The sequence below is a fragment of the Neomonachus schauinslandi genome, chromosome 3, assembly GCF_002201575.2.
Source record: "Neomonachus schauinslandi chromosome 3, ASM220157v2, whole genome shotgun sequence".
Classification (NCBI taxonomy): Eukaryota; Metazoa; Chordata; class Mammalia; order Carnivora; family Phocidae; genus Neomonachus; species Neomonachus schauinslandi.
The window spans coordinates 12,320,866-12,334,664 of record NC_058405.1 but is presented as its reverse complement, the minus strand read 5'-3'; the positions used below and the strand labels follow the sequence as shown (position 1 = coordinate 12,334,664).

At 40.5% G+C, this 13,799-nt stretch overlaps 1 protein-coding gene across 4 annotated transcripts in view; it reads right to left on the bottom strand.

Annotated features, from left to right (window-relative positions):
• The window catches only part of DOCK9 (dedicator of cytokinesis 9), a 214,996-nt gene that overhangs the window by 48,722 nt on the left and 152,475 nt on the right, over positions 1-13,799 (bottom strand). For 2 of the 4 annotated variants that reach the window (XM_044913526.1, XM_044913527.1), the window contains exons 35-39: positions 11,907-12,040; positions 9,750-9,864; positions 6,358-6,424; positions 4,798-4,845; positions 2,072-2,208 (exon numbers count right to left, since the gene is read on the bottom strand). In XM_044913526.1, coding sequence (XP_044769461.1) covers positions 2,072-2,208; positions 4,798-4,845; positions 6,358-6,424; positions 9,750-9,864; positions 11,907-12,040 — 501 coding nt within the window. Of the gene's footprint in view, positions 1-1,506; positions 1,551-2,071; positions 2,209-4,797; positions 4,846-6,357; positions 6,425-9,749; positions 9,865-11,906; positions 12,041-13,799 lie in introns of all 4 variants that reach the window. The other 2 variants (XM_044913528.1, XM_044913529.1) reach the window with 2 other exon arrangements.

The window sequence follows — 13,799 nt, the reverse complement described above, 5'->3', positions numbered from 1 at the left end:
AAAATCTTTAAAAAAAAAAAAAAAATCTTAAATGAAGACTGAGTTCTAGGAGAAGATGCAAGGACGGTGAGACACCAGAACCAATCTGGGATGAGCAGGAATTGTAGGAACACAGGGGAAGGCTAAAAGAATCAGCTACACACTGTTTATAGGGAAGGCAGAAGGAGAGACACTGATTGAGGATGGTGTCACTGAAAACTGACTGAGGCAAAAACCACAGGATGAAAGAGGAGGGAGGCAGGAAGGACGGGCTCTCTGTGGGTAGCAGGAAGAGAGAATGGGAATCAGCCATGTTAGCAATATGGTGCTTGGCTGCAAAACACAGCCAGCTGCCTCTCTCGTCCAATTCAAGCCACCATCGCAGAATCTGTTTGCAGTGGGAGGAGCTGCGGCCTATCTCAGTGGATTAAGGTCGTACATTCACGTGTTGATCATTCGTCTTACTTTTGTTGGTTTTCTGTGTTTCCTAAATGATTATCTTTGGAGTCGGGGACTTGGCCTGCTGATTGGTTTTTTTTAAGTGCTTTAAAGTATTTATTCCAGCTGACAGTGAGGTAGTGCCTCTGTTATAAACTATCAAAGGCAGTGTGGCAAGTCCTGCAGAACAGTGAGAATTTAATTTGTTTGCTAAATAGGAAATGACAACTAAAAACAACAAAACTTGTTTTGTTTGTTTCAACCCCTTGTCTACAGAGCTAGAAAAAGCCCTAACTGACAAGATATGGAAAGATCAAGTATTGTAGCCTGAGATGCATCATGAACGTACATCCTACAGCAGAGTGCAGGACTCAGCACTAGCTCTTGAACGCCACCGATTCGGTGTGTGGCAGGCAAATATAATACTGATCTAAACTAAGCTTAGAATTTTACCAAGAGAGTCTATACCCATTCCATCAAACTTTGCTGGGGTGAAAGAGTGGATAGCTGCTGTATTTCGATGCCTCGGCCTTCTTACTCTGAACTATTACCAATTTAAAGCATTGGGAATATTGTCTTTACTCTTAGCCTATATAAAGAAAGAGACAGGAAGATCACAGTGAGTGGAATTCTTACGATTAGAAATGATGAGAAGATATTAATAACTATACATTAAAGGCATTACTTGGAGTGAGAACAAATAATTGTCTACATGAGACAGTAACTAGCGATGTTATGCTTGGAGAAAAGATGAAACAATTCAGAGAACACATCACTAACAGAAATGGTATTTCTTATAAATGATGGCATCAGTTTTTTAAAATACCGCATGGTTGATAACTTTTAGATTTTCTGCTTTGAGAAACCTTTAAAGAGACGAAACACTTAAGTTTCTAGAGATAGTATATGATGCCATGTCTCCTCTGGGGATATGAAAATGGTAAATTAAAAAATATGCTCCCACTTTTTGGTAGAACCTCTATTGTGAAGTTAGAAAGCCCCAAAGTTAGGAAGGCAAGATGAACAAAAAGGTCTCGGTTTGCAAGTGAAGCAGCCTCATAAGCAGACTTCAACCTGATTAAATCTTACCATTGTCTACAGAAATTCCAAGCACACTTGATATCTTTCTCACACTGAAAACACAGAAAAAGTCACTTTGTTATTGGCTTTTCCACACCCTCACAAATTGATTCATGGGCTTTATGTTTTCACAGCAGTTTAAAGATTAACATACATTCAAAGCTGGAATGTCAGAATGTGGACACTTGATCAACTACATGCATGGGCTCAGAAGAACGAAAGGAACCTGTCCCAGATGTCCTCAGGACTTGCACAGGGAAAATCCAAATATTAAATTAAAGATATCAGAGAATGTTTGGCTGTCAAACCCACCAAATTTTACGTTAAAAATACTGAATGGAGGGGGTTGGGACAAAGGGTCCAGCACTTTAGGTCTGGTGCCGTAGCTGACCATGTTCCACATTGTGTCACTCTCCTCCAAAGAAGGGAATTTCGCCATGAGCTCTTCATCCCACTTGCTCTGAGCTGGAAGAAAAGTCAAGTTGGTGATGTGGTGTGGTGTGGCCTGGGGCTCTCCCCTCTGAGATGTCACATGAGATGGCTGGCTGTTACGATGGTATGTCATGGGACTTACTGTGGTTAAAAGTGAGAGAGTTATCCAGGCTGCCCAGCTGCTGCAATCTGGCATGCATCATTCCTGTTCTGTTACGGGAAACAGGCAATGTCTGAGATTTTCGATCATGAACTATGGGTCCCAACCCCTCCTGGTTCCTGCAACATGAGTGAAATGGGGTAGAAGCAAAAGTTAGACTTGTTACACTGCAGCGAGACGAGGAGGGTTAGTGAGGCCAGGACACAGCACAAGGGGACCGGCCACACTCCGACCAGGAGCAGCGCGGCCTGCTTGGGGCCAGGTGAGCCAGAGACGCACACACAGACGGCAGCTCCTAACAGGTTCACAGCAAAGCACCTGATGACGAAGAAGCAAAAATCAAGCCAAAGCAGGGAACTTTTGAGTTTTAGAATGTACTATAGAGATGCTGCTTTTTAAAAATTGGAGCATCAGTCCGACGTGGTGCTAAAGGTTAGCGTTCTGACAACTGCCAAACACCACGAATCTTTTCGGGTTATATATGTTATTAAAGAGCAAAAAAAAAAAAAAAAAAAAAATTTTTTTTTTTTTTTTTTTTTTTTTTTTTAATGAAAACAATGCATTGGAAGAAACAGAACAAACATGCAATGAGAGGGATTATATGAGGCGGTTTTAACACCTTTATTCTTACCCAGGCAGGAAGGAGAAGAGCCACACACTTTGTTAAACTTGTCAGCAGTCAAGTAAAGAAAATAGAAAAGTGATCTGGGTTAGCAATCAAACAGCTAATTTCCTACTGTGTACCATCACCAGAGCAGATGAAAAATGAGACCCGTGCTGGAATGACACCTGTCCCCTGGCCCGTAGCCAACCGTCTCCCTCACTGTGTTATTGTGTGGAGTTGAATAGGGCATGCATGGAGTATCACCGGGCAACATGCTGCTGAGTGATTTCAGAGGGACACAACGAGAAGACGCAGTATTCATCAGACCGGACTGCCACGGAGGGCAGACATCAACAGCGTTCAGACTCCTGCTCAGGATCTTTGTCACATGGAGCAGAAACCACAGGAATTTTCTATAAAGCAGGGCACATCTTTCCACAATGCACATAACAAGCAACACCACCTTCCACTCCCACCTTCCTATGCCCATCTATTTTTAGGACAGCCCAAGGAAGCACACTTTTACATGCAAATATATACAGGGTGCTTATAAAGTCAGAAGATTTTTTTAAAAAATTAAATTTATAGCCATTAAATAAAAAATAAGTTCTCAGTTACACAAAACCCAATTCTAAAATATTTTGTTGGGCAGAAACCTTCAGCTTCCCACACGCACCATGTTCAACTCTGCGGCATGTCACCCTATTTTGCACAACGCTCTCCAAATGCCATCTTGTGCTGTGGGTGACAGTTACTGCAAGAAGGCTGTGAAGCTTGCCAGGCACAGTGCCTTCCGGTTACAAATATACTGTGTGCCCATCTTCACGGGGCAGAGTCAGAGGGAATGAAGTCAGGGTGTGAGGTGTTACTGTATAAGGTCACCTTGTATATACTTGCATTTGGTACTCAAAAGTGCAAATGTATAATTTACTGTTGCAATAAAAAATGACAGTTAAAATGAGAGAACTTTAAGTGCCACCGCATTTCGGTTAAAAATAAATATGAATAGGATGAAAGCGTAAAATATACTCTCTAAATTTGCTCTTTAAAAAAACCCCACAAACTTTTATTGAACATGAAACATAATTGTGGAAATGTCTCAAATATCCCAAGAAAAGAACATGTTAAGATAAAAAGTAAAATCTCCACACTCAAATAATCTTAAAAATCTCTTTCCTGTTTCATTGCTGTAAAACAGAATTATAGATAAGAGAAAAAACTCAATCACTAGTAAATTTTGAAGTTTTTCCTAAAATATAAATATGTTTACCTATAAATAATAACAACGGAAAAATAGGATACTTAGACCAACCCCCTAAATACATTATCACAGGATACACAACATGGACAAAAACAAATACAGATGCACTGAGCAGCTGCAGAGCAGGAGTGAGGACGTGGTAAGGACAAGATGTGCTCTAAGGAAAAGGAGAGGCTTGGGTGCCCCTCACAATGAGGTTCCAGCTCCCCTTGAACTTGGTATGGATCTCAGAGGATAGTGTGGGGCAGGGCCGTGAGGATTTATGAAACTCAACCAAGAGTTCTGGTCAGACAAAAGCAGGGTATGGACAGCTTACTGGGACTAAGAGGAGAAAAGGCTCCATTGCAGAGAAGGTTTTTACGGAAGTCCGAACAAATCTGAGATGGACTGAAAATATTCTTCTATGAAGAAAAAAGGAAAAATGGTTATGTGAGAAATTAACGTCTTTGTAGTTGGGAGAAGGAATGGTAAAAAGTGACCTCTGAAAGTCAAACAGGGGAAGTGAAACCACTGAAGGAGGAGAAAAGAGTGAGAAGACACACCTGGGGGAGCTGGGAGAAGAGGAAGGGGACACGGAAGGAACAGAACACGGGGAGCATTTGGAAGGAAGCATGCAGGCCATAAAGGGAAATCCTTCCAAGAGATGTGCATGAGGCAAAATGAGACAGAAGCAGTGTGGGAATGCAGGCGAAAGATGCCACCAGATTTGACGGTAGCAGTCCAAAGACATCGCGGCTGGTTATGAGAATTCCAACTGCCAATCATCACAGATGACAATTTCCACACATTCAGATCCAAGTAATACAGGGAATGATACACATTCAAACTAAACCCCCACAGTACCTGGCTATATATCGCTTGCCCATGTACTGGAACTGGTGTAAGCAGACTCTGCAGACAGGATGAAAGGTTATTAGGAAAATAAAATGGTTTCCAATACATTGCTTTATTTAAACCCACCAGCAACAACACACTCAATAAACTCTTACACCTACCATGAGCCTCTTACTTCTGGTGGTCAGAAATCCTCAGGAAGGTCTCTCTCACCCAGAGAAAATCACCACCCTACAGGGGAGGCCCCATGCTGTGCTGGGCAGTTAAAACCACAGAGAGGCCTGGAACCACAGGATTGTCCATCGACTCAGGGTTTAGACGTTGACTCACGCAGTCTGTCTCAGCACAGGCGCTGGGGGAAGCACAGGGTGGGGGCACTGTCCCCAGATGCTTATTTGTCCTCATTCAATCTGGGCAAGGAGCTCCCTCTTTTGGCTTTTCTAAATGGACTGGTCCCTTACAGACATCATATATCTGGTTTTGGGGTTTGTTTTCATATATCCACAGTACTGATTTTTTTTTTTTAAAAATCATATATTTAGTAAGAAGTAGTTATAATAATGTCCAGTAAGTTCTTCTGGTGCTGAATCTCATCTCTCTCCCTCGTTTAACTTAGCAGAGAGAATAATCATGCAACTATGAACCAAGACCATAATCCAAAATGCACAAAGCTCTGAACACCACAGGTTTCCACCTGAGTTTAGGCAAATATATTTGGCATCAAAATCATGACCTCAATTAACAGATATAAAGCGATTTACAGTTATAATTTACCTAATTATTGTGAACAATCATAGTACTGCAGAAACAATAAAGTGTTTGCTTGTGGGGTGCTGTCTGAGACCTTGCAGGGATGTTATAGAATATGCTCTATATGTAAATTTTCTAAAGATCCCAAAATTTTGGATTTGGAAAATCATCTGGCCCCAGCAATTTTTTTTTTTTTTTTAAGTAGGCTCCATGCCCAGGGTGGAGCCCAACACAGGGCTTGAACTCATAACCCTGAGATCAAGACCTGAGCTGAGATCAAGAGTTGGGTGCTTAACTGACTGAGCCACCCAGGTGCCCCTGGCCCCAGCAATTTTGCATAAGGGATTGTGGATTCGTGGTTTTTTTTTTAAAGCAAAGAGCTTAAAGGAAATCAGAAACTTAGATTGAAGAGATAAAATGAGGTAATAAAGATAAAATTATGATTTCACTTACATTTAAAAATTATAGCTATTTTTGACTCAGTTTTTACATCTGCTTGAGCTGTTAGATTCTCCTTCGAAATGTAGCATCCACCCAATTCAGCTAATAAATTGTGTCATTTTATTCAAATGGTTTTTACACATAAGCAGTTAGCTCTCATCTATAACAACCACATATCTAATAATTGAGGGTTGGTCACTGCCCACTGAGTCATGTGCTCCTGAGAGCAGGTGCTGGGTGGGGTCAGGTCCAGCAGAAAGAGCTTAAAAAGGGTGGATGTGAATATACTACATTCCTGGTTCAACTACATAGCATTGTTCACACCTCTTAATTAGCCAGGAAAAATCAAGAGGCAATAAGCAGAACAAAACTACTCACTCAGATATTGTAAAAAAATCCATAAGTTCAGATGTTGAAGCCTTGTTCCAATATGTAAACAAAGCATCTAGAAAGTAAACATTAATTTAGTCAGAATCGTGATGTGTATTATATACATTAGGGGATAGGGAAAAGATTTTGGAGTATAAACCCTCAAACCCTTTTATAGCTGATCAAAGAACAAACCACAGTGACCAATCTTTACCGGTAACATACACAACGTGCATATTCAGTTTAAAGAAGCTGCATTTGAACACCTGAACTTTAATTTCATCATTTATCACCTAGCACTATATAGTACATATTTAACTTACATATAATGTGCTCTTCAGTGGGTCAGAAATTTCAAAGAATACAAGTAGGCAAATAATCTCAAGTTAGGCTCTCTCTTTGCCTAATACAGATCTCTCTCCAGGAAGGAATCTGTTGAAAATTCTTGCATATACTTTAAGTACTCTCTTCCTAACACATACATGCAGAAATGGAAGCGTACATGCTCACACACTGCTTTTCCTTTGAGTTTTAACTCAGTAATAATATAGCTTCGATCTATTCCAATCTTTTCCAAGTTGCCTGATATTCCTCTCCATGAATGCAGTATAATTGAGTTAGCCAACCCCTTACTGATAGACATTTACTTGTTTCCCCCCCTAATGTTTTGCTACATAAAATTATGCTTCAAAGAATATCCTTTTACATGGATGTTTGCACACTTGTCTAACTGTATCTATAGGACAAATATTCTTAGAAACAAAATAGCCATGTCAAATTTATGTGCATTTAAAATTTTGACAGATGTTGCCAAATAGGCTTCCAAACAAGCAACGTGTGCAAGTTCCTGTTTCCCAGCATGATGATGAAGTATACTCTCGATTAAGAAGTCACACTCATACCTGCTCTGCATCAAGATGACCTGGCATATTTTCAGTAAAGCCAAATCCTACAAATCCGTTTACAGGAAGCATTGTCTGTGTATGACCCTTAACTTTTTAGAATTGCACAAACAGTGTTATCACTGGGTAGTTAAACATTTTTGCATTCTTGTATTTTATATTGAGGTTGAGAAACTGGTGAAGAGATTTCTCTCAGGGAGAAAAGCCACTGAATTTTGGGGTCTGAGGTGAGTGAGAGCGTGTGTGCAGAGACGCTGATGGCTCATGAAGGCACACGGCCACGGACTTTTCACTCCACACTTATCAAGAATGGTGACAGGCAGGGGAAGCCATGAGATATACATGGAGAATCTGTTATTTGTGAGTACTGTGTGCTAGGTGGTCTCATGATTGCACATGAATTGCCACCACAATCGGGGCAGTGTTCCAATTTACAGATAAGCTAATAAAGGCTCAGAGAAGTCAAGTCGTTCTCCCATCACCAGCCTAAAGAATCATGGTGGAATGGGGACTTAAATCACCTGATTTTAAAAGCCACGTTTAGTTTATTAGACCAGTAACATGGGTGGGTCAGTGAGCTTCCATCTTTCAGGAATTCTGAGTTTAGATTCCAGAGGAACAGACTCTGGTTCCTTGAGACTGGCCATCCCCATGCAGTGAGCAGGACCTGTCTGGGTCAACTTGCAGATATCTGTGGTCACCCCAGCACATATCAGACAGAGCCGGCTGGTCAGCCAAGGGACACCAAGCCGCCTTTCCCTGCGCTTGACTATTGACTGAGGCTGAGGCTACTGACCAAGGAGAGGGGGAAGACAACTAACCTCTATGGAGGAGGTAGGGGCCCAATGGGTAGGAGGTGCTCCTTGAATGTGGGTAAAGGGAAAGAGTAGCTACACAGTTACACAGTTGACTCTGGTTGTCTGTCTGGTAAACTACACCAAAGACAATTTCTCCCCCACCCCATACCATACACAAGAATCAAGTCCAGGTAGATATTAAGATTTAAATGTGAAAATTTGAATAATACCACTTTTAAAGATAAAGAACATCTTCATGACTCTGGGAGTAGGTGAACATTTCTTTAACATGACCCACACACAAATTCAAATTTTAAGAGGAAGGAAACTGATACGTTGAAGGTAATTTTTTTTTTTTTTAAAAGCTCTAAAACTGTTCTGAAGAGGTCATTGCATGCAAGTATGTGCATGGCCTTCCAAAGGGCTATCTTTAAAGGAAAACTTTCACTTGGATGCAAAATTTCTGGTACATTGGTCTTAGAAAAGTAGTTATGTTCTAGTTATATAAATTATATTTATTATTTGAAACTTAAAATATTTTAAGGAAAACTTTCAACAAAGGAAAAATAGAATTACAAAGCTGGCTAAAACTCACCATCATGATATAAAGTTCAGAACTTTTGACATTGAGGGAAGAATTTCAACTTTATAACCCAAATGCCTGAATAAGTGCCCAGTGCTTTGCTATTTGGTCATCATTCAAGGAAAACATTGTCTGTCTGTTGTGTTTTTAAAAGCTCCTTTAAAGTAACAAATTGACAGAATAATAAAATAACCCAGTCCTGAAGCATCTTAAAGACAGGTATGCAGTTCCTAACATCTGAGTACTAAGGTCTGGCTATTAATGCTGGAGAAATGGAAGCCTGATAGAAAAGAAACACTATTTTCAGGCAGAAATGCCTTCCACTGGATGTTTAAGGCCCACACTGACTGCCACCACATTGGCAGCACGAGAGGCCTTCAGCATTTTGTTTTCAAAAGACTTTGCCTTCACTCAGTACACTTCACAGGACACTTTCTGCTACATTGCAGCGAAAAGTAAGACAAGATTTTTGATCAAGGAAGAAACATGACATTGTACCATGGCACGATTTCATGTGATTGCTTATATCACAAAACCAGAGTTTCACAGATGTTTACATGCTTTATTCTATTACAAAATGTGGTTGTCAAACCCTTCATGAGAAACTTAATCTACTATGTTACCACTAATTCCATGAAAAACTAAAAAAATCACATCTCACTTCCAGTTAAAGCCAGGAATGTCACACATGCTCTAAATGGAAGAGATGCTTAGATCCCCCAACACTACATCTTCCAATTCAAGAGCCTGACTAATAAAGTTATGCAAGTTGCCAGTAAGTTCGTTTGGACAAATGAAATTGTTTTAAAAAAAAATAGAAGGCTACCTCATTTATCTGCTTCTGTCTCCTTTAATTACGATGGTAGGTCTGAGTTTAATAAAAAAAAATTTTTTTAAATGGCCCGTGCACAGTTTAGAACTCACTTTCTAGAATAATTAGTAAAAACCCTTTTTCAAATTAAGACTCTTATTTCTGCTACATCTAGTAAACTAACATGTATTTCAAATGAGGAAGAAAAGCTTTTTAAGTCCTTCTATCCTTTCAAGCAATTACAAGTTTTAAAAAAAGAAACCAAAGACTGAAACAAAGTAAAACCGACAAACTTCACTTTTACCTACCATCAGACATGCTTTTTAAGATGTAGAGGAAACACATCAGCAGGCTCTTAATCTCGGACTGGTCAAGTTTGTCACAACGAACCACAGAATTTCCCAAAGTGCCACTTTGTTGGTGCTAAAAAAAGGAAATACAGGTGATTTTTTAAATCCATCATTCCAAGTAAAACAAAATTAGGTTCATTTTTCTCCCTTGGAAGAGAAAGGTTCTTAGAATTGAGTCAAATCACACAAATTGGAAGGTATAACTCATTTGTCGACAAACCACAGGCACACCTTCACCAAATACACACACAGGTGCTAGTCCACAGAAGCTCTGACTTGCCTCCTTTGCATACTATCCCAAGAGACAAGCCAGCAGGCACAGACTTTTCAAACTGGATAACCTTAGCTGTAGCTACCAGCTTAGTTCTAAAATGTCAAGTACAATCTCATGCAAAAAAGGATGAGTGCTAGGATCAAACACAGAAATGATGAGTCAGAAGACACCACAGAACCAACCATATCCTCAGGAGAATGCCAGTGGCTGAAAGAGCAAATAAAATCTACACTCCTGTTGTGTACCAGCCACAAAAGCCTAGCGCTGAGTCCCTGTCATTCAGCTGACATCATGGGGCACCCTTGGGGGGAAAACAATAGGCAGGTACCCAATAGGAACAAACAGGGACACCTCAGCAGAGCTTGCCAAAGACCCTAAACTGATGAGATCATTCCCTCATCAGCTTAGCTCAACACTGCAAACTTCAGAAAGCGCAGGGCACAGGGTGAGAGCAGTTTTGCCACTAGACAGCAAGTTTACATGTTCAAGGGGTTCACATTAGGAAAAAAAAAAAGAAAAAGAATCTCATCTGATTAAAAAAAACACAGGAGATTTTAAAATCTTCAAAGTTATATTGCCAATTGAAAGCAGGATTTTTTTTATTTTTTTGGCAAATACCAAAGCAGAAAGATCAATAAAAAAATTATCTTTCATTCAAGGTATTGGGGGGCAATTGAAAAAAATATACAGTAAACAGGTTTAATTAATATCATACATGAGTAGTTTTATTATAGAAAGAAATACAGGTGCAGTTAGTGGCAAAACAGTAGTGTGAATGCATCATTTTGCCCACCCACTTCGCCAGGGCCACTAGGAGAACCCAGTACTTCTTGCAGTGGGAGGGAAGGTGCCGCATGCAAAGTTTCCTCTGGCAAAGGTGGGATTGTTAGAAGGGAAAAATCCACAGTGACCCGGTTTTTCCTGGCTGACTGGCAGTTCTCTTCTTCCTCTCCAGGACTGCGTATGACGCAAGCAGAATGCCTCCTGAGCAGCTTCTCACTCTACACATGAAGGCAAGTCACGGTCAAGGGGAAAGTTCAATGCGTCATGACACACACCCACACTGAGATGCTCACGCCTCTAACAGAACCGCACTGAAGGATAATTGTGTCATTGCCAGCCACAGAAATGTAGGTGCTGAAGGACATCTTGCACGTTTCTGAGAACTAGAAATACATCCCTAAGTAGTTCACCTGTTTATTGGTATGTGTGCTTGCCTGTAACTTGAAATAACTTAGGAAAACAGTGGCTAAGGCAACACCAATCTATCATTATTCCAGGTTTAAATTCAAGCTTTATCCATTCCCACAAAGTTCCAAATAGCTTGACCCTTGATTATTTCAAGAAAAAATGTTAAATATAAGGAGGATGTGTTGTGTTGGGGGTACCAGTGTGAGTTGGTTACAAATAAAGCCTTATCCCTGAATCACCTAGATGATCAATTAATTTTTCTGGAGCTGGCTCTGGACCCAACACCCATTTGCATGGATAACTGTGTATAAATGGTATTCTCCGGCATACAGACCATGGCGATTCTAAACAAGTGGCATTTTGATCTCCCTACCTTTCCAACCTGCCGAAACTATGTGCTCAAGGTCCTCCACTGTAAACACTGCCCTGATGTGAAGCCTTGGAAACAAAAATTGGGGGGATTTCAGGAAATGGGCCCCATCCTTAGATAATACTCTGATCATAACTCTGATAATAACTCCAGGTTAACGGAGTTATTTAAAAAAAAAAAAAAGTCACACTTAATGAACACCAGAACATGAAGCATGGGTTACTCTGGGGCTAAATCCATTAGCTGTAAGAAACATTTAAGTTATATGAAAAGAAATTACCTTATCCAGGGAATTGCTTTTCTCACTATTCCTTTCTGGAAGGCTGTTCCCCGAATCTGTGCTTATGAGAGATCCTCTTGAATCAGCATTTCTCACACTATTGATGTTTGGAGTTGATGTTGTATACGGAGAAGCTAAAGAGAAATTAAGCCAAGACCAAAGACTTGGTGAGATACAACAAGATAAAGATAAGCAGTATACTTTGAGGGAAATTGCTTCTACGGCACTTATTTTTTTTTGCTAAGTTGGTTCAAGAGTTTCATTTAACTACCTCACCTTTAAAGAACCAGGCCATAAGCCGAAACATTCAGACATAACCAAGAACTCACTTATGTGAAGCTACCTTTGATTTCTCAGACTAAAGGAACACACACTGTTCCAGAATGAGACAAAGACGTTAAAAAAGTTAAAAAGATAAATCCATCTACAACTATCAAATCAAAAAATGAAACCATGCAATAAGCCACAGTATTCAAACTATATGCTGAGGTGCCCTAGGAAACTCACAGGGGTGTCTTGGGATGTTTAACATTTTCAAGAAAAACACGATGATGCTCAAAACTGCAGTTTCTACCGAAACTGCAGTTTCAATGTTAGATCGTGCTACATTCCTTTCAATGATGTCATATTTTATTTTATTTTTTATTTTTTTTTTATTTGACAGAGAGAGAGATAGCGAGAGCAGGAACACAAGCAGGGGGAGTGGGAGAGGGAGAAGCAGGCTTCCCACTGAGCAGGGAGCCCGATGTGGGACTCGATCCCGGGACTCCGGGATCATGACCTGAGCCGAAGGCAGACGCTTAACTACTGAGCCACCCAGGCGCCCGATGTCATATCTTTGTGAAACTAGGGATTTGGTGGTTGCTATGATAAAAAGCAGGTACTGGGTGAAAATCAATGTGGAACAGGAAATGAAGATGGTGGTGAGCAATCTGACTCCAAATTTGAGAAGCTGGGCGGTGCCTCACAGGCACTCACATCCCATTGGTAATGGCTGTGGTTATTAAAAATAATTTTTTTATGTGTATTTTTTTTCAAATACCTACTAAGTTGTTCAGATATAAGAACTTATTAGGTTATGTGGCTCCAAGTACCTCATAAACAGAACTGTTGGGTATTTACTCTGGCCTGGACACTCGATGAAAAAATTACTGTGACAATAAGCGTGCTGTGAACGGAGAATGTTTGGGAATCTCTGCAACAGTTCTGAGCAGAAATGAAACGTATCTTAGAAATAAAATGTGTGACATCCGTGAAAAAAACAGCATTTGAAGTCAGAAATCAGCCCCCACCTCAGTGCTATGGAATTTTTAAAAGTAATAGATTGAATTCCTGCTTAGGTAAGATTTAAGTATATCACATAATTTAAAACAACTATCAAACTTGTACATTCCATGCTGAACCAAAAGGCGTGCCTCCAGCTCAAAGGCCTGGCTGGCTGTGCACGCTGTATGAAGAGCCTCTTGGCACCATGCTCCAGCAAGCTGTAAGCACGGCCTCCCACACCCAACACCTCAGAACAGGCCAGCCATTTTCAGATTTTAGGATGCCAATTAGCTGTCACGGACTGAGACACTTCCTTTTTTTAAAGATTATCTATCTACCTACCTATTTATTTAGAGTGTGAGGCGGGGAGGGGTAGAGGGAGAGAAAGAATCCCAAGCAGACCCCACGCTGAGCATGGAGCCCAACGTGGGGCTCCATCTCAAGACGCTGAGATTCCATCCTGAGCCAAAATTGAGTTGGATGCTCAACCCACTGAGCCACCCAGGTACCCCTGAGACACATTCTAAGTTAACCCCTCCCTCTACCTAACACTCAGGTTTATCCATCACCAACATCCCCGAAACTGAATCAGCATATTAAAATTAAGAAAAGAACCACCAGGGGAAT